This window comes from Natator depressus, chromosome 2 (assembly GCF_965152275.1).
Source record: "Natator depressus isolate rNatDep1 chromosome 2, rNatDep2.hap1, whole genome shotgun sequence".
Taxonomy (NCBI): domain Eukaryota; kingdom Metazoa; phylum Chordata; order Testudines; family Cheloniidae; genus Natator; species Natator depressus.
The window spans coordinates 82839395-82866024 of NC_134235.1; the positions used below are offsets into that span (position 1 = coordinate 82839395).

At 42.2% G+C, this 26630-nt stretch overlaps 1 protein-coding gene across 1 annotated transcript in view; it reads left to right on the plus strand.

Annotated features, from left to right (window-relative positions):
* The window catches only part of EMILIN2 (elastin microfibril interfacer 2), a 61995-nt gene that overhangs the window by 27263 nt on the left and 8102 nt on the right, over positions 1–26630 (plus strand). The window contains exons 4-6 of the mRNA XM_074944549.1: positions 6911–8836; positions 22381–22719; positions 23624–23662. Coding sequence (XP_074800650.1) covers positions 6911–8836; positions 22381–22719; positions 23624–23662 — 2304 coding nt within the window. The remainder of the gene's footprint in view (positions 1–6910; positions 8837–22380; positions 22720–23623; positions 23663–26630) is intronic.

A 26630-nucleotide genomic window follows, 5' to 3' on the forward strand; every position in this document is an offset into this window, starting at 1 on the left:
CCACATTTATTGTGAATACAGAAAGAATCATAGTAAGCAGTTAGTTACAGCTGTAACATTCCATTCAATCTCATCTTTATTCACTCATTCATTCATACAAACACACACACACACACACACAGGTTCTGCAAGGTTGTTATCATAGTAAGCAGTTAGTTATAGCTATAACATTCCATTCAATCTCATATTTATTCACACATTCACACACACACACACACACACACACAGAGGTTCTGCAAGGTTGTCATCATAGTTACCAGCCTTAGAGTTGCTCATGCCAAGCCACTGGCCAGGTGGCCTGGACATGAGGAGGGAGCAGGGCCTTGTCAGATGCTCATCTGATGCTCCTGGAAGTTGGTTTGCAGAATCAGACCCCAAAGTTCTCACTTTTTAAGAGTCTATTTTTATAGGAATTTCTTCCTATGCCAGTCTATGGGAATTGCTTCATCATGCTGTTGCTGAATCAATCAGCAGATAGCACATTCCTGACGGCTCCAAGAAGTTATCTTGTTCTTTGGTTCTCCCACTCTTGAGGCTGTTGGGTGGATTCCAGTCTGCCCTCCGGGGGTCCTCTGGTTATTTCCACTTGACGCCTTCTTCAGCCGATGGACACTGGATTCTTAGGCTGGCACCTCCCTGATCATTCAGTTGTTATCCACACCAAGCATCCGTCCACATACATCCTCTATCTCTATTTTAATCACAATTGTTAATACAACAAAAGGGCGGGGAGTCTCTGGGTGCTGTTTCTGTTGTTAGAGTATTGCTTTGAGTCTCTGTGAATTGCTTTGAGAACAGATTCTGTCTTAGAATGTACTAACACAATTAGCAGCTTGCAAGTTTCACACATAGAGGGAGAGAAACAGTACCAAAACCCAAGAGACCTCTTAATTAGTAATACCCTGGAATTTAAACTATGGGGAATCAAACTCATTTGTGATTTTAATACAGAACTTCTTTAATATGATCCAACAAATGAAGTTCAGTTACTACAAGATTGTGATTTTAGTCTCGGTTAAGTAGAAGACAATGAAACAGAAGGCTTCTGCTGGAGGAATTTATTACAACATTTATCAGAAATTAATATCATGTACAACACTCAGAATTCCGTTAGCATTTGTTACATACACTGGGTTGGAAGTGAACAGATTGCTATGATTTTAAGTAGTGAATAAATCTATTTTCAACAGAATAATATAGATTAGATAATGTAAGTGATTATTTGTGAAAAAGGACAACAGATGGTGGCAAGTATTTCAAATAACTAGCACACCAGTTATGCCTATAGCCATATTGGTCCCAGGATATTAGAGAGACAAAGTAGTTGAGGTAATATCTTTTATTGGACCAACTTCTGCTGGTGAAAAGACAAGCTTTCAAGCTACACAGAGCTCTTCCTCAGGTCTAGAAAAGGTACTCAGAGCGTCACTACTAAATACAAGGTGGAAGAGATTGTTTAGAATAAGGAGTTAACAGATATTCTAAGGGACCATTCAAGTTGAAGTGGCCCATTAACACCTTTGCAGTCAGAGGACAAAAAAGGGCGGGGGAGGAGTTAGTAGGTTGCAGATTCTTGTAATAAGCCATAAATTCATTGTCTTTATCAAAACCATGATTTTTTAGGCCCGGTCTACGATACGGGGTTAGGTTGACGTAGGCTGCCTTGCGCCGACCCAGCTGTGGAAATGTCTTCCCTTAAATTTGGCTCTTGCCGACGTAAGTGCCTCTCTGCGTCGATTTAGTAACATCGCCTCCCCAAGTGGCATAGAGTCATGGCTAAGATGACCAGATGTCCCAATTTTATAGGGACAGTCCCGATTTTTGGGTCTTTTTCTTATATAGTCTTCTATTACCCCCCCCACCTCCATCCCGATTTTTCACATTTGCTTTCTGGTCACCCTAGTCATGGTCGATGTAATTAAGCCAATGCAGTGTCAGTGTAGACACTGCATTGCTTACGTCGACTCTTACTGGCTTCTAGGAGCCATCCCACACTGACAATAAAATTGATAAAAAGAAAAAAGAAAAGGAGTACTTGTGGCACCTTAGAGACTAACCAGTTTATTTGAGCATGAGCTTTCGTGAGCTACAGCTCACTTCATCGGATGCATAGCATATCGTGGAAACTGCAGAAGACATTATATACACACAGAGACCATGAAACAAAACTTCCTCCCACCCCACTGTCCTGCTGGTAACAGCTTATCTAAAGTGATCATCAAGAAGGGCCATTTCCAGCACAAATCCAGGTTTTCTCACCCTTCCCCCCCCCCCCCCCACAGACACACATACAAACTCACTCTCCTGCTGGTAATAGCCCATCCCTCTTTGAAACCTCTCTTTATAATGCGCATGATAATCAAGGTGGGTCATTTCCAGCACTAATCCAGGTTTTCTCACCAACATCCCCCCCCCCCCACACACACACCCCTCCAAAAACCACACACACAAACTCACTCTCCTGCTGGCAATAGCTCATCTTACAATGTGCACAGCAATAATCCAAGTTTAACCAGAACGTCTTGGGGGGGGGGGGGGTTTGTAGGAAAAAAACAAGGGGAGATAGGCTACCTTGCATAATGACTTAGCCACTCCCAGTCTCTATTCAAGCCCAAATTAATAGTATCCAATTTGCAAATGAATTCCAATTCAGCAGTTTCTCGCTGGAGTCTGGATTTGAAGTTTTTTTGCTTTAAGATAGCGACCCTCATGTCTGTGATTGCGTGACCAGAGAGATTGAAGTGTTCTCCGACTGGTTTATGAATGTTATAATTCTTAACATCTGATTTGTGTCCATTTATTCTTTTACGTAGAGACTGTCCAGTTTGACCAATGTACATGGCAGAGGGGCATTGCTGGCACATGATGGCATATATCACATTGGTGGATGTGCAGGTGAACGAGCCTCTGATAGTGTGGCTGATGTTGTTAGGCCCTGTGATGGTGTTCCCTGAATAGATATGTGGGCACAGTTGGCAACGGGCTTTGTTGCAAGGATAGGTTCCTGGGTTAGTGGTTCTGTTGTGTGGTATGTGGTTGTTGGTGAGTATTCGCTTCAGGTTGGGGGGCTGTCTGTAGGCAAGGACTGGCCTTTCTCCCAAGATTTGTGAGAGTGTTGGGTCATCCTTCAGGATAGGTTGTAGATCCTTAATAATGCGTTGGAGGGGTTTTAGTTGGGGGCTGAAGGTGACGGCTAGTGGCGTTCTGTTATTTTCTTTGTTAGGCCTGTCCTGTAGTAGGTGACTTCTGGGAACTCTTCTGGCTCTATCAATCTGTTTCTTCACTTCCGCAGGTGGGTATTGTCGTTGTAAGAATGCTTGATAGAGATCTTGTAGGTGTTTGTCTCTGTCTGAGGGGTTGGAGCAAATGCGGTTGTATCGCAGAGCTTGGCTGTAGACGATGGATCGTGTGGTGTGGTCAGGGTGAAAGCTGGAGGCATGTAGGTAGGAATAGCGGTCAGTAGGTTTCCGGTATAGGGTGGTGTTGATGTGACCATCGTTTATTAGCACTGTAGTGTCCAGGAAGTGGATCTCTTGTGTGGACTGGACCAGGCTGAGGTTGATGGTGGGATGGAAATTGTTGAAATCATGGTGGAATTCCTCAAGGGCTTCTTTTCCATGGGTCCAGATGATGAAGATGTCATCAATATAGCGCAAGTAAAGTAGGGGCGTTAGGGGACGAGAGCTGAGGAAGCGTTGTTCTAAATCAGCCATAAAAATGTTGGCATACTGTGGGGCCATGCGGGTACCCATAGCAGTGCCGCTGATGTGAAGGTATACATTGTCCCCAAATGTAAAATAGTTATGGGTAAGGACAAAGTTCAGCCACCAGGTTAGCTGTGACATTATCGGGGATAGTGTTCTTGATGGCTTGTAGTCCATCTTTGTGTGGAATGTTGGTGTAGAGGGCTTCTACATCCATAGTGGCCAGGATGGTGTTATCAGGAAGATCACCAATGGATTGTAGTTTCCTCAGGAAGTTAGTGGTGTCTCGAAGGCAGCTGGGAGTGCTGGTAGCGTAGGGCCTGAGGAGTGAGTCTACATAGCCGGACAATCCTGCTGTCAGGGTGCCAATGCCTGAGATGATGGGGCGCCCAGGATTTCCAGGTTTATGGATCTTGGGTAGTAGATAGAATATCCCAGGTCGGGGTTCCAGGGGTGTGTCTGTGCGGATTTGATCTTGTGCTTTTTCAGGAAGTTTCTTGAGCAAATGCTGTAGATGCTTTTGGTAACTCTCAGTGGGATCAGAGGGTAATGGCTTGTAGAAAGTGGTGTTGGAGAGCTGCCGAGCAGCCTCTTGTTCATATTCCGACCTATTCATGATGACAACAGCACCTCCTTTGTCAGCCTTTTTGATTATGATGTCAGAGTTGTTTCTGAGGCTGTGGATGGCAGTGTGTTCTGCACGGCTGAGGTTATGGGGCAAGTGATGCTGCTTTTCCACAATTTCAGCCCGTGCACGTCGGCACGTTTTTTTCCTACAAACCCCCCCCCCCCCCCAAGATGTTCTGGTTAAACTTGGATTATTACTGTGCACATTGTAAGATGAGCTATTGCCAGCAGGAGAGTGAGTTTGTGTGTGTGGTTTTTGGAGGGGTGTGTGTGGGGGGGGTGGTGGTGAGAAAACCTGGATTAGTGCTGGAAATGACCCACCTTGATTATCATGCGCATTATAAAGAGAGGTTTCAAAGAGGGATGGGCTATTACCAGCAGGAGAGTGAGTTTGTATGTGTGTCTGTGGGGGGGGGGGGGGGAAGGGTGAGAAAACCTGGATTTTTGCTGGAAATGGCCCTCCTTGATGATCACTTTAGATAAGCTGTTACCAGCAGGACAGTGGGGTGGGAGGAAGTTTTGTTTCATGGTCTCTGTGTGTATATAATGTCTTCTGCAGTTTCCACGATATGCTATGCATCCGATGAAGTGAGCTGTAGCTCACGAAAGCTCATGCTCAAATAAACTGGTTAGTCTCTAAGGTGCCACAAGTACTCCTTTTCTTTTTTCTTTTTACGAATACAGACTAACACGGCTGTTACTCTGAAACCTGTCAATAAAATTGATACAAGCACTCGTGAGGCTGCGCACTGCTGACAAAAGAAGTCAAGTGTCTACACACACAAGTGATTTAATAACTGCAGTGACTGTATGCTCACGTAAATTAGGTCGACATAATTCTATAGACCTGGCCCTGGTGTCGAGCAAAGTTAGGAATCGGGTTTCAGAGTGGTAGCCGTGTTAGTCTGTATCAGCAAAAGAAAACGAGGAGTACTAACAAAATTTATTTGTTAGTCTCTAAGGTGCCACAAGTACTCCTCATTTTTTTAAAAATTATGAATGTAAGCTCTCAGGCTTGTCTTTCGAAGGTGTTTATGCAGGTTTCCTTAGTAGGTGAGTACATACTCAGATATGGAGTAATGGTTTTGTGAAAAGTCTTCACCCACGGATGATACGGTGTTTCTGTCTTATCATTTTTCACACACAAAACAGAAACACCATATCACTCTGCAAGAGCCAAATTTAAGGGAAGACACTTCCTCAGTTAGTCAAGGCAAGGTAGCTTACGTCTACCAAAATCTGTAATGTAGACCAGGCCTAAAAATCATGGTTTTGATAAAGACATTAAATTTATGGCTTATTACAAGAATTCGTAACCTCAGTGCCCCTCCCCTTTTTATCCTATGACTGCAGAGGTGTTAGTGGACTACTTCAACTTGAATGGTCCCTTAATAGATATTCTAACTTACGCTAAACAATCTGTTCCTCCTTGTATTTAGCTATGACGCTCTGAGTACCTTTCCCATACCTGAGCAAGAGCTCTGTGTAACTTAAAAGCTTGTTTCTTTCACCAACAGAAATTGGTCCAATAAAAGATATTCCCTCATCCACCTTGTCTCTCTATTACACTATATATACAGTTTGTATGTCTATATTCATATATATACACACAAATCTGTGTATGTATATATTGTATTTATGTATACAAAAATTACATCAAGGACCTGACTTGAATGACTAAATCCAAAAATTAATGATCAGGCTGAAAATTCAATTTATATGAGTTCATTGTGCATAAAGGTTATATATAAGGTTGCCCACTATATCTTGACCATATATTACCTTGCAATTGAAGTGCAGTTATTAGTTAATAACTGAGTTTCAACTACAAGACTAAATTTTTACCTTTGTTTGACAAAAGAAAATAAATTCAGTGTTATGATCTAATAATTTTCTTTGTGCGTGAGGATTTCCTTTGTCTCTTTTCTAGTTTTTGCTTGTAGAAAACACACATTCCTTATGGACTTTTAAAATGTATATTAAATAACTTGGAACTTTTAAAACAAGGGTTATAACCTTGGAATCTGCGTTACTCCATCATATAAATGTGCTTAGACCTTGGTTCAACAAGATATTTAAGAACAAACCTTAACTGTAAGCACGAGTGGTCCCACTGAAATTAATGCCTATTCACAAATAATTCAGGAGCAGAAAAAGGTAAAGTTGTTTTCTGCTTATAATGTGACCAGTATTAATTATTGTTATGAGAGAGATAATGGCTCTAAAATAATCATTCATGTAAACTCTAGGTAAGTATAGCTACTTAATATGTATACTAGCGGCTAGATATCATGGGTCTACAAAGAAGGGACGGGCATAAGGATCTCTAGTGCAGGATGCAGCCAAAACACTAAAGATTTCAGTCCTTTAGCTTGGAATGAACTGATAACGACTGAATTATAAACCACCGACAACAAGGACTGAGAATAGAAAAGATGACACCAACCTATATAATATTTATAAAACATTAATATGCTTTTAACTTGACCTAAAGAAATTAAAATTGATCTCCAGTTGTTCTAAACTGTTGTTGTTTAGACATACTTGCATCCAAATTTTCCATTATGTCTTTAAAACAGACTCAGAACCAACAGAAATGCCCTGGGAATCACCTGGGAAGAAAATTCAGTTCCTTGAGGATGAATTGTTTCGACTTACGCAAACAGTGCTTGATCTTCAATCCTCCTTAGCAGGTGTGAATGAAAACCTGAAACTTACTGTCCAAGAAGATGCCAGTAAAATGTTGGTCTCGTGGCTGAACAACCTTCATGATCACCCAGGGCCTGATAGTGTCCTGGGTGGTGAAACAGACAGTATTCATCTGCCTGGAATCCTTGGCAATAAAGACCAGAAACAGCCTTTTACTGATTTTGGAATGGAAGACATAAAGTCTGAACTAGCTGAGGTCAAAAATACCTTGAAGACAAAAAATGACAAGCTGGAAGAACTGAATGGGAAAGTGAAAAGCTATGAAGGGCAATTAAAACAACTGCAGGAAGCAGTACGAGGACCTACAATAACAATACCGAGTGGTGATTTATATCAGGAATATCTAGATTCTAAAATTGAGGCCCTGAGACAAGAAATGCTGGAAGGATTGGAGAAGAAAATGGCAGATCTGAAAAACTCATGTGAATACAAACTAATGGATATCCAGCAACAATGTGATGACCATGAAACCAGCTGTTCAGAAATAATACAACTTGTAGAAGAAAAAGAAAATGGCCTAAGGAAAGAAATAAACGAGCTCAGAACTCAGATCCAGGCTCCTTCAAACCAGTCAGATTGCTGCAAGACCAGCCACAGTGATGACTTTGGTCAACAGATAAAGAATTTGGATGAGAAACTTGACAGAGTTGTGGAAGCACACAGAATCTTAAATGCCAGAATAGATAATGAAATCATTCGCATGTCCACTCCAAATCTAGAAGACATCTTTGGCCCAAGATGGGAGGAGCTAGACGCTAGAATTAATATTACAGAGAGGAATGCTGAAGAACATTGTTTTTACATTGAGGAAACTCTCCGAGGCGCTATAGCTGCTGAAGTGGATGAAGTCAGAGACTTACTTGATCAAAAACTACAGGCACTGGAAGACAGGCTGGGTGGCACTATTTTAGAAATTGCCAATGCCACAGCCTCAGATGGACTATCAATTAGTTCAGGATCAGTCTTGCACAGTGACCCAGGATCTGGAAATGAGCAGCTTACAACTGAGATGAATCTCCTGAGGAACAAACTGCAAGCCATTGAACAGCTTTGCTGGCAGAAATGCCACTCTGCACCCCTAGATATGGAAGACCTTCAGAAAAGCATAGAAAATGGTAGCAACAAATATGAATACTTGCTTTTGAAAGTAGAAGACAACTCTGCTCTTTTGGAGTCTTTAAATGGTTCCCTTAATGAGAAATTTAACTTTACTAAGAGCAACCAACAAAACATCCAGAAGGATCTGCGTAGACTTTGGTATGGTCTAAACATCATCGATAAAGATGTGAAAAATCTTCAGGTTGGCTTGAGCAGCTGCAAGGAGCAACTTCTGGGTGTCAATTCTACATGTGAAAAGATCCAGCGAGGTGTATTCAGAAAAATAGATGAAATACGAAGAACAGTTGTGAATCAAACCTCTCACCCAAATAATTGCTGTAATGAGGTGAAGGAGAGGATGGAACAGCTAAAGTACCAAATCTTTAATGACCTCAGGAAATGTAAAGAGAACACCGATGGTATCCAAGAGGGAGTCTCGGATGTGGATAGCAGACTGTCCCATGTTGAAAAAGTCTGCAGCAAAATGGACTCCATCTCAGGTAGCCTGCAGCAAATAAAAGAAGGTCTGAACAAGCATGTCACTAGCTTATGGAACTGCATCAATCAGATGAATGGAACCATGACATCTCATTCCAAAGACATTTCTGGCCTCAAAAATTCTGTCCAACAGTTCCACAAGCAGGTCACCAAAATCACCAGTGACCTTCAGGAGCTGATGAAAATTCAGTCTGGGGCACGTAAGTTAACCTTCCTTTTTATTTTCTTCACTAGCTTTCTCGACTGAAAAGTTTAGAGAGTGGAGCTGAGCTAACTCTGTTCAGCTTAACAAGGGGGAGAAAAAACATTACATTTAAACATTTGTTTTGTTTTAGAAAGATAGTAATTTTGGTTCTGTTTTCCAAAACTACATATAAAGCTCTTTGCACACATTTTCAAAAAATACAATGAATATGTTAGGAATGTTACCTCTTACTTTTAGATTAAAAGCAAAGCAGCAACAACAAAACAAATGTTTTGGTACTTTTTTCCTCCCGAGTGCTGAATTTCAAATGAGTGTTTTAGGTAGTGAACATCAGTGAAAATTGCTTCAGTTTGTTTTATTGTATTCACCTCCCTCCTTTTTTGGGGGGGGGAGGGCGGAGGGAGAGGGAAGTGAAAGACAAATTAGGAAAAATCAAAGCCAGATGAATTTTGACTTGAAATAATTGACACACATCTCTAATTTGGCTACTCCTAAATATCACTCTAAGGTTTCTTTTTAAACAAATGAGATTCTCAGGTCGTGTAATTCAGTACTGGTCCATTGATTTATATGAAGCTATGCCATTTTACACCAGCTGAAGATCTGGACTAAGACTCTGATGGTGTATGGTTTTACGGAGAAGCTGAGTTTACTGAAGAACATTTGAGTTCCTGTCTTTGTTACCGTGATTAAAAAGTTGACTGTATTGTGAAATTTGCACTCTTCAATTTGTTGCGAAACACCTAGCATTTATTTTATTTTTATGCTTTATACATAACTGATAAATTTGATATTAAAATGGATTGATTATGCTATAACTTTAAAACAAGGAAAGCACAATTTCATTATTCACTGATATTAGGATTTAAAATGTAATTGTTGAACTTTCCTTTGCGTTAGCTTTACAGTCTTTTACTCTGAAGTTATTTTCATGTAAGTACAGGATAATTAAGTAAAGAAGGGAGGCTTGTGAATGCTAGATAAGGCACATTGGCATGGAAATTCATTTTTTTAAAAAAAATGACAATGTTTAATTGTTTAAACAGCAACAAATGTGTATTTTGATAACAGAAATAAAAATCTTTCTTCTTCAAGTAGTGCCCCTATTGGTGCTCCCCTGTAGGTGTGCATGTGCGTCAGATCAAAGATTGTACATAGCAGTGTCTGTTCGGCCCACGCATGTGCCCCCTGTAGCCCTGTGCCTGGCACAGTGGCTACGTAGAGCTCTGCGGGTGAACTGACCTCAGCTCCTTCTCAATCGCCTTGGCCTGAAACAGAGCCTTAGCAGCATCTGAGTTGAGCTTACCTCAACTGTATTTTTTTTCTTCATATCTTACTAGTTAGTGGTAGTTCTTAGTGTTTCCTTTGTGTGTGCTAGTTGTAGTAATTTTATAAAATAAGTAAATTTTTGTAATAATTTTTATTTGTTTAGGATAAGGCCAGTTGTCCTTTCGCCTGTTTGTTTTTTTTTGTTTTTTTTTCCCCCTCCCCTCAGAGGAACTTAAATGCTGGAAGGGCATGCCCGGTTCTAAACACTGCCTTTCGTGCCACGAGCCTATCCCAGTCACTGACAGGTACTCCTGGTGTGTCCGTTGCATTGCGGAGTCACATGTTCCCCAAAAGTATAACTTCTGCTTGGCATTACAATCGAGAGCCAGAAAGAAGCAGGATTTAAGCTACATCGCCTTATGATGGAGAGCTCACTCTGACTGGCTTCTGACCCTGGCCAGGGGACCCTCCCATACAATGGTCTCCCAACAAGTCAACCACTTCAACCTCCTCGGCACAGCACTCCTCTAGAGCATTGAAAAAGAAATCTATGGAATCCTCTCAAAAAGACTCTAAGTGTTCCTGCTCCAGAAGATTGGTAGCATCTGGTGATTGGAGTGGAGGGAGAAGACAACCAGCTCTTCTAAATTGGTACCAACAGAGTCTACTAGATACCCAGCACTTTGGCACCACAGAAGACCAGACCATCACCTACTATTCATCAGAGCACATAAGACTTTTGGTACCGACTGCTCCCTCTGCCACAGTTACTTCTGCCAACCTGCTTCATCGGTATCAATCATTGCTCCAGTACCACAAGCGTTTTGATTCCCGCAAGACCTGGCATTAACAGAAACACTTGAATCCCCTCTCTTTGGCCCAAACCATTGCTGGTATTGAACACCTCTCGGTCTCCAGACATTCACCTGGTAACATTGGAGTGTCCATCTATCTGTCTGAGTGCTCCACCTTTACCAAGTGTCGAGGAGGAGGAAGATGGGCACTTCTCATCAGTCTCCCACATTGCCATTCAGGGCTCTCCCTTCCATTATCAGGGAAACTTCTTTCCTGAGACCTCCAAGGAATCCGCATATCCCAGTGAGAGACATGCCCCATGCAGTTGGTATGGACACCCTTGGGTGCTGCCTCCACCCCTGCCCTATGCACCACCTCATTGGTCATACTGGAACTCTGGATGGCTTATTGCCAGCAATTTGCCAGGGCCCCTAGTGTTTTTGCCATCCAGAGAGAAGACAATCCTCACCAGCCTCTCTCTCTCTCTCGCTCTAGGATGCTTGATCCACAGGAGGAGATCACTGAGGAGCAGGAAGTGAGAATGGACAAGGAAATCACCCGAAAAGCTAACATATCTTCCTCCTGTCCAGATGAAGCTGCCATGCCTTCTCCACCATCGCTGGTTGATGATTTTTAAACCGTTCCAGGACCTTATTAAAAGGAAAGAGAACTCCTTGGAAATTCCACTTGAGGAGGTTAAGGAGTCACAGCATAAGCTGCTAGACATTCTGCACACATCATCATCTGCCCACATCATGCTACCGATTAATGACGCCCTGCTAGACCATGCAAAAATAATTTGGCATACCCTGGCCACAATACCACTTACTTGTAACAGGATGGACAAAAAAAAATTACGTTCCCTGTAAGGACTCAGAATTTTTATTTTTGTATCCATCACCCAACTCCCTTGTGGTGGACACTGTGAAAGAATGTGGAAGACAGCACCATGCTAACTCATCACCTTATGTTAGAGGTCTACAGCGACTTGACTTATTCTTATTTGGCTGAGAGTCCTATTCATCCACGTCTCTACAATTTTTAGGTTCACCAACTACCAAGCTCTCATGGTGAAATAAAGCCATAGTAACTATTGAGCATCTTCCAATAGAGTAGAGGAAACCATTTTAGGCAATCATTGCTGAGGGTCAGCCGCTGGCAAGAACAACTCTGCAGGCCTCCCTGGACACCACTGGTACAGCTGCTCTTTCTATCTCCATGGCAGTCATGAGGAGGCCCTCCTGGCTTCAGCTCTCAGGGTTTCTGAGGGAAGTCCCAAAATACAGTTGAGGGACCTTCCTTTCGATGGATTGAAGCTGTTTGCAGAAAAAAATGACAAGTCACTGCATACCTTAAAAGATGAGCATCTTCTGTGACAGGAAATTGACATCCTCCTAAACTTGGATGCTATTGAATGGCTCCTATGCCATACAGAGGGAAATGATTTTATTCCAGGTACTTCCTGGTTCCAGAAATCGGGGGCAAGTACATGAAGAAAATGATGGACAACCTGTCCTGAATGTTTTATATCACTTTCGAGGGGGAGCGAGATCACCTTCCCCCTGTGCTGAAGCAAGGAGACTCTGGAATTGGTGCATACGAAACCAGATCATTATCTCAGCAGCTTACCTTCTGGGTATACAAAATATCAGATGCCCAAAATATCAAACAGCAGCAAATGCCCTCAGCAGGCCTTTCTTACAAGATCACAAATGGGAGATAGATTGCATTACACTCCACCGGATATTTCAGTGTTGGGGCAACCTGCAGATAGAGCTGTTCGCCACCCCAAAGAGCAAGAAGACTTTCAGTTCTGCTTGAGAGGCGGACTGAGTCATCATTCCCTAGGGGAAGCCTTTCACCTTTGTTTGGAGTTCAGGCCTGCTGTATGCATTTCCCCCAACATTCTCGATATCCATGGTGCTATTCAAGATCAGAAAAGACAAGGCCAGCGTTACTCTAGTGGTTCTGATGTGGCCAAGACAAAGATGGTTCCCTTACTTCATCTGGCTCTCTGTCTGTCAACCAGTTACCCTCCAGACCTTTCCCCATCTTCCCTCACAGGGTGCCGGTCAAATCCTTCACCCCAACCTTGAGCTGCTTCAATTCAAGGCATGGCTGATAGAAGGTTCACAGGGTTAGAAGCAGACTGTTCCGAGGATGTAACGAGAGTGCTGTTACATCATAGGAAACAATCCACTCATAATACCTATGTACAAAACTGGATGAGATTCAATCACTGGTATAATCTAAGACATCTTTAACTACATCCTCTCCATTATCAGTTATACTGGATTACACCCTAGAGCTAAAATGACAGGATTGTCTCTAAGCTTCGTTAGAGTGCACTTGGCAGCTATAACGGCCTTCCATCATATGGTAAAGGGTTTTTCTGTCTTTGCTTATCCTACAACAAGGAGGTTTCTGAAGAGATTGGCAAACATCTTCTCACAAATCAGATGCCCTGCACTATCACAGGACCTCAGCTTGGTGCTCAGATGCCTTAAAAGGCCCTCCTTTCAATCTAGGGTGACCATCTTTGCCTGTGCTGAATACGGGACACCTGGTAAAATTGCTCGTATTCAGATGAGTTCAAAGACAATCAATTAGAACATGCTATTTAAAATGCCAGGGCCCAGCAGCAGGAGGGGGTTCTCAGGGGGTTTGGGCTGGGAGGGGCCTCGGGCATAGGTGTAGTATGACTTCTATTTGGGGGGCAGGAGCCAGTGGAGCACAAGCCAGCTCCAGCCCTTGATTCACCTCAGCAGGCCACCCAGCCTGTCTTTTGGTTGCGCATCCCGGTGCCACAACCAAAACCTATAATTCAAAGGTGCGAGGCTCAGCTCAAAAAGTTTGAAAACAGCTCAGGGAGCCGGTAGCTAGGGGCTGTGTGCGGGCAGGGGGGTAGCTCAGGGTGCAGGAAGGGGAAGCTAGGGGCTGTGTGCAAGCAGGGGGGTAGCTCAGGGTGCAGGGAGGGAGTAGCCAGGGGCTGTGTGCAGGGAGGGGGTAGCTAGGGGCTGTGTGGGCAGGGGGGTAGCTCAGGGTGCAGGGAAGGAGTAGCTAGGGGCTGTGTACCAGGAGGGCTCTCCTGTGGTCCCTGTTCCCCAAGGGCTCTGCCAGCCATGGAGCCAGGTCCCTCCCGCTGCAGCTCTTACCGGCTGCGTGAGAAAAGGGAGCTTGAAGCTGAGGAGCAGCATCAACCCCCTGCAACAGCAGCAGGAGGAGAAGAGGAAACACTATGGCTGCCTGCTCCATGGCACCAACCAGAGCAGCAGCTGCCCCGCATTTGCCCGGCACCAGCTTCCCGCCTCTGAACTTGTCAGGGGGCAGGAGAGAAGGAGTTGTGGGAGGTATGGAGCTGCCACTGGACTGCCCCGCTCTTGCACTGCAGTTTTGGGGGGCAACATCCCCAGTACCCCCAAACTCTTCCCATGGTCTCAGGGGAGTTCTGCCCTCCCCCCCCAGGGAGCACTGGGGATCGGGGCTTCAGCCCCGCGGCTCTGGCTTCAGCCCCACGGATGGTGCTGGGCTCAGGGTTTTAGACCTGCAGAGGGCGCTGGGCTCAGGCTCTGGGTTTCAGCATTGGCGCCCAGTAGGCCCCCCCCCCTTAAAGGGCTTGCAGACCCCCATTGAGAACCCCTGCTTTAGGTTTCACATAGGGGGGTGCCCCCTGCCCCCACACACAGGGCTGCCTCTTCTCCTACCTGATGTCGCCTCTTCCTGCCTCTCTATCTGGCCTGAGGCCACCAAGTGCTGTCACTGACCAGCCACCGCCTGCCCACACCAACAAGATGGGGTTGGGGCTGTGCTGACTGACCAGCAGCGGGAGCAGAAAATACAGGACAATTTGCCCGTTTTTCAAAAAAAAAAAAAAGTGGGACACCTGCAAGAGGACTTAAATATGGGAATGTCCTGTTAAAAACAGGATGGATGGTCACCCTACCTTTTACACTCATCTATGAAATCAGACTGTTCTAGTAGCCATTACTTCTGCTTGAAGAGTTGGAGAGAGAGGGGCTCTGATGGCATATCCCCCTCTCCTCAGCCTTTTCTAAGGATAAGGTCACTTTGCGACCACATCCCAAATTCTTACTAAAGGTATCCTTGGACTTCTACATGAACCAACTTACCTTCTTCCAGTTTTCTATCCTATGCCACACTGGGATAAAAGAAATGAGGCATTACATACACTCAGTTTCAGGAGAGCATTAGCCTTTTACCTAGGCAGGACTAGGCCCTTTAGAAAATCTCCCAGATTGTTACTCTCCATTGTGGACAGAACTAAAAGATCTCCAGTTTCCAAGCACAGACTCTAATGATGGATATCTGGCTGCATTACCTATTGCTATTGGTCTCCCAAACGTCAACCTCCTCCTGGAATATTAACTCACTCCACGAGATCCCTCTCTACTTTAATAGCCTTTCTTAAGAATGTTCCCCTCACAGAAATATATAGAGCCGCAACTGGGATCTCCATTCATACAGTTCCTGAAAACTATGCGGTTACTCATGCCTCAGCTTCTGATGCCATGTTTGGCTCTACTGTACTATCTTCAATCTGAGATTTGACTCTGTAGACAGTACTGCTCAGTAGTCCCCTAGAGTGGAGCAGCCGTAGGGACACTACTCGAAGAAGAAGAGACGGTTGCTCCCCCCCCCCCCCCCCCGTGCAGTAACTGTTGTTCTTCGAGATGAGTGTCCGTGGGGGTGTTCCACTACCTGCTCTCCTTCCCTCTGTTTTGGAGTTCTTTACAATGTTGCTCTGGGATAGAGAAGAAACTGAGGGCGGTTTGCCTGTGCAGCTATATGTAGCCACCGTGCAGCGTATGAGGCTGCAGGGGGTGCATATGCAGGCAGAACAGACACAATTACCTAAAATCTCCGATCTGAGGCATGCATACCTAGAGTGGGGAGCACCCATAGGGGACACATCTCAAAGAAACACAGTTACTGTGCAAGGTGAATAACCATCTCTTCTGGGAACTTCCCACATGAAATCCCAACCCCAAATTTCCACTAATTTAAGCAAAGAATGCAAGGAAGACTCATAACTCCAAGAAATTTCCTGGAGGTGAAATTCTGGCTTCATTGTCGTCAATGGGAGTTTTACCATTGACTTCAACAGGGTCAGGATTTCACTCCTAGTTCCTAACTCTGTGCCAGATTAGACCCAGCTCCCATAGAAATACAAGATAATGGGGAATTTCTAAGGAGAAGGATATATATAAAATCCAAAAATAGACTACATATGTCCTGAAATAAACCCCCTTCTGTTATTCAGTCTAAATGTGATCATCTTATTAGAAGCCACGTGAGAGAGGAATGCACACACTGACACCATTTGGTCAAAGCAGCATTATCTTCTGGTGACTCAAGAAGTTGCCATTACTTCAGTTATCAACCAGATCTTTCTAATTTCCGCCAGTGTGATTTAATATCAATAATGTGTGGCCAGAACAGTGGGGTCAAGATTATTGTTTGTGTTCCATACCTTTGCCCCCCAAAACCTTTTATAATTCTGCTGCATACAGAAAAACCGCCATCCCTCACCACTATTAATATCTCTTGCTTTTTTCTTGTCATTTGAACAATTTGTGTTTCCCAAAGCATCTAACTGGAGTATGCATCTCTATTATACTCCTGAGAGGGCCGTGAGCCTGCCTACTGATTAATCCATTGTTGGAATTTAATGAAAGAATAAAGATCAAAAATACTGGTACCGGCCAGGAGAGTAGGCCTAGCCCTTCATTGTAGTTCACTTACACTGAGTTTCACAGAAGACTTATTGCGGTATTGGTAGATGGACTGTGCTGGTGGATTTTACATTGGATGTGAACTGGGATCTTCAAAGTCAGTGATTCCTGAGTTGTCTGATTATATAAAACATATAATGCTTGAGCTGGGCACAAGGATTTGGCCCAAAATACAAGAAGCTGGGCTGAGTATGAAGCAGACAGGAGAGGAGAGGGAGGAATCTTCCTTCCCATGCAGTGGAACAGCCGAAGAACCACTCTATAGTGGCTACTTCAGTCCCATGACTAGATCCTCTGATCCAGCCCACCCTGCTCCTCCCCCACTTCACTTTCTGCTGCACACAGATGCACACCACTTCTGCTGCACACAATCCTGACTATAGCCCCATGTTATGCATATTGAAACTGCACCTGCTATGCAGAAGGGATCAAGATTTTTTCCTTGCTGCGGACACACACACACTCTTGTCCACGCAATGTAAAGCAGACCTCTCAACAGCTTCATGGATTATGTTTGTTTAAATCTACTGCAGTATTATAATTTCCATAGTATAATTCAGTTTCATAGCACTTTATATGGTCTCCATAAACTGTACCTACAGCGACCCTTGAGAAGTGACCCAGCCATTAGAGACTAAAATACAAGCATTTAAAACTGTAACGTCTCACCTCAAATATGTGTGGCCTCAAAGAGGTTCATAAAGCAAATACTTACATCCCAGAGTGATTCAGAATAAAATAATGCTATCCAGCACAGCAGTCTGAGTAAGTCTTCATGTTTGCAGCTCCAAAAAGCTTTTGGCAACAGAGGGACTCCATTGCAAGTGGTTAGGGAACCTTGCTCCACTAGGCAGTTACATCTTGTACTTTTTCCCTTTGGCAATTAATACTGTTTTTGGAACAAGATGTGTCTCTATCAATGTGCATCATTCCGCTAAGATTTAACTTTTTGATGAGTCTTATTGCAATATCTTCTATGGTACCTTTACTACTTTGAACTGGTGGTTTTTCAGTTCTGGCTTATAGATCAATATTAAATTCATACCTAGATTTAGGTACTATTTGCCAACATATTGTATCATTTAAATGATGTCATTTTGGTTTAGGAGACTAGAATAGTAACACATTCCTCTTTCTGCAGTTGTTTGAATGTGGTAACACAAGGATACCCTACAAGGTTTTGTTTTAGAATTCCCACGCTCCAATTAGACAACTAAACTGAGCAAAGGCAAATTAGTCTGAAGCCAGGAATATGGCTGCTTTGGCTTGAAATTTTATATTCAGGCCTTTTTAAGCCAAGAACATTTAAATGACTCAGTCTAAACTAATGTTGCAGGGTAATAAGTTATTGTGTGTACTGTATATAAACCACAGGTCAAATCTTTGTCATTTAGAACTTCAAATGAAGTTTGCCTGTTAGGACTGAGCAAGACTGCAAGCTTTGGCTCATTATGAATAAGTAGACTAGATAATCCCATAAAATGTGTAAATAGGTCCTCTGTAACCCTCTGTGCCACTTTAGCATTTAGAGAAGCATATTACTGAAATGATACTGCACTAAAACTGGCACTAAAATCATCTCTTCTTTAGATGTAGCTTGTTAATACATTTTTGCCATTCACTGCTGAAGCCAGAAAAAGTGTGGTCTGCTGCCAAAAATGGCTTCAGGATTTTAGTTTGCTTTGATTACAACTATTTCAATCCACTTATTTCTTTTTGTAATTATCTGTGAAGAGGGGTTTCAAACATACAAATTGCTAAGAGCAGTCTGCTATAGTTACTTTTTATGAAACCTTGTGTATACCTAAATTACTACACCTAGGGATGTGTGGTAAAAACTTTTCTGTAACACTGGTAATAGGAGTTCTGGCACAAACTTCAGTATATCCTCTGCCAGATACACCAGACAGCCTTTTGTAACGTGACAATTGTCAAATCCGTTGTCAGCAACAGGAGTTTGGAAGTCATAGCTCTTCTTGATTCTTGTCAGTGGAATCACTGACTACTTAGTTATCTAGTTTATTTCACCCTGTCATTGTTCTTGTCTGCTCAATGTATCATTAGGGAAATGGAACTGATCTGCCTGTCATGACATTGCTAGAAAGAGTAGAACCATGACAAAGTCCAACCTGAGTTTCACATACCTGTCACCTCCCCCCCGCCCAATGTATTTTTTCTCAGTAAAGTACCAGTGGAGTTTAAAAGCAAGGGAAAAAGAATTGGCATTTTAAGCTTTGGATGGGGGTGTTTCTCCTCAGCTTAATTTAGACAGTCATTTGAGGTCAGCAAGCTGAGAATGACCAGGCGGGTGATACTAAAGAAAGCCGTGTGAACACCGCTGGTGAAGAGGGTGCCCCAATACTAATTTGAAGTATAATAATGGTCTAAGCTCTGTTGCTTGCCTTTCCAATTGCTTTGTAGACAATGGGGAATACTTCTCTTTTATGTGCTACTCAACACAATACAAGCTGATTTGGCCAAATTGATCCCTAATTTTGCACCATAACTTCAGTGGAGTTACACCAGGGAATTTTTGCCTTCGCTCTTTGGTTTGGTAATACATATTCAGTCCAAAAATATGCTGTCTGTTATTGTCTTTGTCTAGTGATTTTAAAGCACAATGCCATGATACAATGCAATTCAGTACAAAAGGCCAAAAAGGCATTTGAAAACTGCCAGAACCGTAAAGGTGATGCTTCTCAGCTAACATGCACATTGGATAGTTGGCCTATGAGTTTTTTCCAAAATGGGGTTGGTATACCTGGGTATTTTCAAATGTATAGATATCCACACTAAACACACAGAACCAGGCCAAACATTGTTACAAAGGTATTAAGGCTTTTGGTTTAAACTGTAAGAGCTTGGGGTGTGTTGGGGGGGAATAGTCAGACATGCAAATTCATTCTGCGTGTCCCTGGCTGGAGGCCTAAAGCGAGGTTAACTAAACTGAGGAGAGAAGGTAAAGAAGTGAAAAACCTATGCAGGCAAGAAATAAAACTCCTGAGCCAGTTTGTGTTGTCAATGATATCAATGCAAATCTGAAGTAACTCTACTGATCTCCCTGGACTTCAGATTTAAATCCATGTTACTGAGATTAGTGACTGCCTCATTAGATCAAAAATCAAACGCAGGTATTATTCAGTTAGGAATAAATTAAACACTTGCAGTTCACCTTTGCCCTTATAAAAGTTTTTAAAGTATAACTTTTCAGTAGTTTAATGTCATGATGAAAGCAAAAAAATATTATATGAATCAGTAAAAAGTGTATATTCCATTCTTTAATCCTGTATCCTGTGGATAGAATTACCTAGGTAACTTTCAGCAAAACTTTGTGGTGCCTGGTTCTTTAATTTTCCCCTCTCATTACAGTTCTAGAACTTAGTATCAGTCTACAAAACTCAACCAGGAAGGGCCAGTGAGTTTTTTTTCATTGGGAGCTATCGCATGATGCAGGTACTATGAGAGCATGGAATTTTTTAGATAAACCTTCCAAAAGAGTGTAAGGCCATGGGTAAATTACTTTTCTGAGATGGAGAATAAGAAACAAACCACCCAAGATAAGAGTGAAGATGCAGGATTTCTCATTACTGTCGTCTTCAATTAAATGTCACATTTGCAGGGCAAAGTTCTTACCAAAACAGTCCTAAAATAACACTTGTGAATTCCAGCGTATTTGTTAGAGACTCAGGACTACAGACAGCATATCTCAGTGTGTAATTAGGATTTGATCATGCACTGTCACAAACTCTTCCCATTTTCCACACTGGCCTAAACCATGGAGGTACACTTCCCTCACTATTCAAATGAAGATCACCACAAATAGCAAACAATAACCAACACTAAGGCCCTGTCTATACTTACCAGGGATCGACACTGCTGCGATCAATGAAGGGCGGGTCGATTTAGCAGGTCTAGGGAAGACCAGCAAAATCAACCTCAGAGAACTCTCCGGTCGGCTGCAGTAGTCCACCAGAATGAGAAGATTAAGGTAAATTGAAGGGAGAGTGTCTCCTGTCAACACAGCACAGTGTAGACACCACAGTAAATCTACCTAAGCTACATTGACTCCAGCTACGTTATCCCTGTAGCGTAGACAAGGCCTAAGTCAGTACTACAAATAGATTAATAAACAAATTATTACTACCCTATACCTTTTCATTGTGTTCACCAGAGTTCGAATTTGTGGTAGATACTACTTTTTCCCCCTTCAATGTAAAAGGCCTTGTGAGTGATTCAAACTGCTGGAGTCTATACATTTGCAATCTCCAGTTTATTTAGACAAAAATTTTACATTTCACCCACACAGTGTCCATTGTAATTACCGCTGTAGCCAGCCAATAGAATGATATACTTTTGCCCTGCAGTCTTCACATGTTCCTATACAAAAAAACAGCCAGGTACATATCATACCATCCTGCCAACATCTGCACTGGGTTGAATTTCACCTTCATTGCATAATATTAGGTGTCATATGTACTGTACAATTTAGGCACAATAGGTAAAATTTCCAGACACACCTAGGGAAATGTCTATACTGCAGTTAGCCACACCGGGCTGGCCTGTGCCAGCTGATTCAGACTCACGGGGCTCAGGTTAAAGGGCTGTTTAATAGAGGTCTAGACGTTTGGGCTCAGGCTGCAGCCTGAACTCTGGAACTCTCCTACCTTGCAGGGTCCTAGAGCCCTGGCTCCAGCCCAAGCACAAACATACACATCACAGTTAAACGGCTCCTTAGCCTGAGTTCCAGTGAGCTGTCATGGACCAGCTGCCAGTTTTTAATTGTAGTATAGACATATCCATACACTAAGAGACCAAGGAGCATATGAAACTCAATGACTTGCAGTGAGTCTTAGGCTCATAAATAATTTAGGACCTTTTGAAAATGTTACCCAGTGAGCAGTGTTAAGGGGCAATTATTATCCTTAACTTTGAATGTCCTTTGCCTTTCAGATGTTAATGATTTTTGTATAACAATGCTAAAAAGAGAAGGAAATGGAAGCTCAACATACATTGCCATGCTGTGTAGTTCATGGGCCTGATTCTGATCTCACCGACACCAGTGTAAATCAGACCTAATTTTACTGAAGTCAATGGATTTAGACAAGTGTAAAATTGTATATATTATAGTAGTTATCTTCTGTGGTTAATTCAAATAGAGATGGAACTGCTTAAAATGAATAAGGCAGGTTTTTGATGGAGAGCAAGGATTGGGAGTAAGGTCCTTTGCACTAAGAAACTTTTTTTAGCACCCTTCCTATCTTTTAAATCTATATAAAAATTAACCCCCCATGCAAATAACAGACATTCACTTTCAGGAAGACATTACATTTCTAAGATTCAGTTAGGACTAAATTTTTTACAAATATGTTGTAAATGCAATCAAAAGGGTTTTGAAATAGAACAGCTACACAACTGTTATCACATCAACACTATCTGGCACTGATATCATACAGTACACTGGCTCTCCTACTGGAAAAGTCCTTTTACAATGACCCTTCCAAACAATGAAAAATTTTTCAGTAAACTGTGACCCTGGATCTGCTTTCAGTGTCATAAAGTTTTTAAAACAGAAGAACATTGATTTTTTTATTATTCCATCTTCAGAATGGAAAAACAAAAACTCGCAGTTTAATTGTTTGTTTACAGAAGTATAAATGTAATGGGTTTTATGAATTTTCTCAGATGGATAATATTTGACTTTCCTCTCTCTACAAATACTTAGCTGAAAATCAACCAAGAGTACCACTGCAGATACCACAAGAAAGAACTCCTCTGCAGCCCCCACAGCCAAGAACACCCCTGCAGCCCCCACAGCCAAGAATAGTAATACAGCCACCACAACAAGGAGCCCCTCTTCAGCCATCACAACCAAGAACTCCACTACAACCATCATTACCAGGTTCATCCACTTTACCACTTTTGCCTGGATCAACTGGGATCATTATGGAGACTGGACAGGCTGGTCCTCCTGGCACAGTTGTAATGTCAGGAAGCGGACGGCCTAAAGGCATAGATGGTCAGTATACCATGCCCATAGCTGAAGGATATGCAGGAGCACCAGGTGAGCAAACTGAAATGTTATCCAAGTGATCACTTCATAATATTAGACCCCAAAGCCAGTGTTTCTGGACTTATGTTATGTTGAAATATAGAACAACACATAGCTCTGCTAAGATTATAGACTAGCAGGGCCTTTCATCAATCAGTAAGACAAGCTGAGCTGTCAGATTCCAGCAGTGAGTTTGTTACTCTTCCCACAAAGTGACATTAAAGCTGCCTGGGTGCAGGGGACATTTTGGGGCTGGTTACAGGATAGAAGGTGGCAGAACTGGAGTGTGAAGCACTTTGCCAGTCCCCTGCAGGATATGAAATGATGCTTAACTGGCATATGTTAGAGTTGTTATCTGAGAACAGCCTTTGGCTAATTTAATTTGCATGATGTCTATTTTGGCCGCAGCTGGCAACAGGACCAGAGGAGACAGAAAGAAGGCCTCAAGCTAACTTCGCCTCCCCAGCCAAAGCTGCACCCAGCATAATCTCAGTATGATTGCTGTGTAGTCCTCAGTCGTGCATCCGATGAAGTGAGCTGTAGCTCACGAAAGCTTATGCTCAAATAAATTTGTTAGTCTCTAAGGTGCCACAAGTAGTCTGTATTTGCAAAAAGAACAGGAGTAACACGGCTGCTACTCTGAAATATGTGCCACTAGGGTAGCTTAAAATAACCTGTTTTGCCACAGTACACACAACAGAGCCGATGCACTGTAATAAGGAACATGGTCCCCTTTGCTATGGCTGCTGCTGTTTTTTTTAACAGTCTTAGTGGTACGAGTTTCTGCCTTCTGATACTGTGCACTTGTTTAAATGAGTTGCTATTTGATAAAAAGAAAATATTACTAAACTGTTGTGATATTTAGACTATGTTGTACTCTTATTCACTGTGTAACATAACTTCTTTTGTTTTGTAGGGTATCCAAAATCTTCTCCACCTTCTACAGACTCGCAAGGTAATCCAGTTGCTATGTAGGAATTCTTTGAACAAATATTCACTTATTTCATAAATAGAAAATTCTAGTAGGGTGAAATTGAAGAGCAAGAATGTGAACGCTTTTAGGGCACAAGCACAGTTCTGATCTCTTTATACTGGAAAGGGACAACCACCAGGGATGATAGCTTTCTCCCCTTTTTATTCACACTAGCACTCCTGTTCTGGCCCAGAGGATGCACAGGGCATGTGGAGTATGAGAATGTAATGGAGAAAGTGGCACTTAACATATATTTTAATTTTTTCTTTCACTGCCTGGAAAGTCACTACTGAGAGAACTAACTGAAAGTTATGGGTCATTTTCAGGATTTTAGCCTTAACTTTAAAGGGACGCTAATACTGTCCTGCCAACCCCACGTGTTCAAAAATAATGAGTCAAGCCCAAAAAAATCAAACACTCGTTTCATGGAGATGGTAAAAATCAGATTTTAAAAAATAATAATTTGGGGGTTCTTTTTATTTGCCTTCTGGTTTTTGAGCCTTTAAGGGTTAATTTTTTTCATACTTTTTTCTGCAACCCTCAGGGCTAATAACTTATATTTTTCTTTTCAAATGAAAACTGAGATGCTTACATAATCATATGACTCTAGAAGCTGGAGCTTTAATAAAAACACCAAATATCACAAACTTCAGTTTGCAACACTATTGTTGACTTAATTATCCTATTTTAAACAAGCACATTGCTTACCTATTTTACCAAGAATACTTTAGATTATTTAAAAAATCCAATTTACTTTTCATTGTTTATGCCCTTTGTTCACTTTAACTTTCATTGTCCAAGAGGAGAGAAATAAATAATGAAACCAATTTCACTTTTGTTTATACTCATTTTAACTTACAGGTTCTCAGTGCTGCATGTCTAGGTTGCAAGCACTATATCGGAGTGTTTAGTTAAATAAACTAGTTTAGTTTATTTGAACTGTTGTCCTTTCTGTGCATCACTATACGCCAATACATTTGGATTACAAAAAGTGTAAACCTTTCAATAAATGAATTATTAGTTTGATTAGCCCAAATATTAGTTTGCTAGGTGATCTGACTACCCTACAGCCTTTAAAAAAATCTTTTAGTTTAGCCCTTTTTATATCTAAGCAATGAATATTCTTATCCTGGATCAAATGGATCCTCCTACACTCTCTTCACAGAGAATGATTTAATCAAATTCTGGTTTGAAGAAATGTCAGCAACAGATAAAAATGAAACATTAGAATTTTATGGCCTCTGAAGGCACTTTCTTAGGACTCTGTTCTCCGGGGCTAAGAAAATTGCAGAGACAAGGCATGACAAATTGGTCTGGGAATTGACATGAAGACAATTGTAAGAGTTCATGCTACAATCTTGAGGTTAAAACTAACAGATTAGAAACTTAATGTAGCCTTAGAGGTGGCTTTGTATTTGAGAAATGTGGGGGTGGGAACAAGCAGCAATAGGTTAGGGTTCTGGAAAGGGATAAGAAATAAAGGAAAAAATTATTGGTGTCAACAAAAGCAATGATAAATGTCTAGACATACGTATTAAGATCATACTCACAGTGTTTTTTTCCTTTGTACCTGTATTTGCATTTTATAGACAACAGTATTTTCACTGGCTGATGGTTAAATTGTATGAAACATAACAGTATAATATGCTTTAAATGTTAATGATGATGAGATACGTAAACAGTGTTTTATTGTGGCAGCCATTATTTGCACTCCGGAAATATATTAAAGGAAATAGACACCACCCAATCTCCCAGCTAGAGAGGAATATTTAGTAAAGAGATTTCCTTTGCTAAATCTCTGTGCTTTTTCTTAATTGCTCTAGACTATAATTAGTAAAACTGAAAATAATTGTATTATTTACATTATATATACACACCCAATATGTAACAGCCTCCATCTCAAAGTGCCTCACAAACTCAGATATCAGATGCACTCATATAACACAGTGATGAACATGATATAAAAACCTTGGTGTAGATCTTCAGCTGATGTCAGTGGAGCTGTGATAGTTTATAAGAGCTGAGGATGCAGCCTGGTAGTTAGTACTGCAGTGTACACATACAAACATCACTGAAAGGCAGCGAATAGCAATTAGCACCCTACAAAACAGCTGTTGCCAGGGTTGACTTTAGACTTGCTGGGGCCCAGAGCCGGGGCCCCAGCCCCACCACCTGCGGTCAAAGCCTGAGGGCTTCAGCCCTGGGTGGTGGGGCTCAGGTTACAGGCCCCCCCACCTGAGGCTGAAGCACTTGGGCTTGGGCCCCCTCCACACCCAGGGCAGTGGGGCTTGGGTTTTGCCCCTCCCTCCCCCCACCTGGGGCAGTGAGGCTTGGGCAGGCTCAGGCTTCGGTCTGCCCTCGTGGGGTCACGTAGTAATTTTTGTTGTCAGAAGGGTGGCCCAATGAAGTTTGAGAATCCCTGCTCCAAGGTGTCATCAAATCTTTGACATCCATGCAGAGCAGGACCCCCATTTTTAATTTCTCATCCAAAGACCCACATCCCATCAATTTTATGTACTGAGTTTATCTCTCAAAAGAACATAGGCCTGAGCTGACCCTTCGTGTATTTGAATGTGTGCTTCCCAAAACAATAGGCTTTTCAAGCCTGAGACTTAGATTACTAGACCATCCCACCCAGCACTCGTTTAACTTCTTCTCCTGTATAGTTTCTACAGTTCTGGAAGTGCCGAGTTGATGGCTCTGCTCCAATCCCTTGGACTGGTCTTATCCTCTTCTTGGGTGGTGATTTCCATATTTTCTGTATCAGAGAATTTCATCTAACCTCTTCAAGTTGAGGAATAGCCACTGACATACAACTAACGGCTAAAGTTCAAGTTCACCTGTAGTTCAATAAAAATTAAAAAAATCCAAGAAAATAATGCTTTGCACTTCTTATCCAAAGCTCTTCAAGTATTTTACGGATGTTAATGAATTAAATCTTATAGTTCAC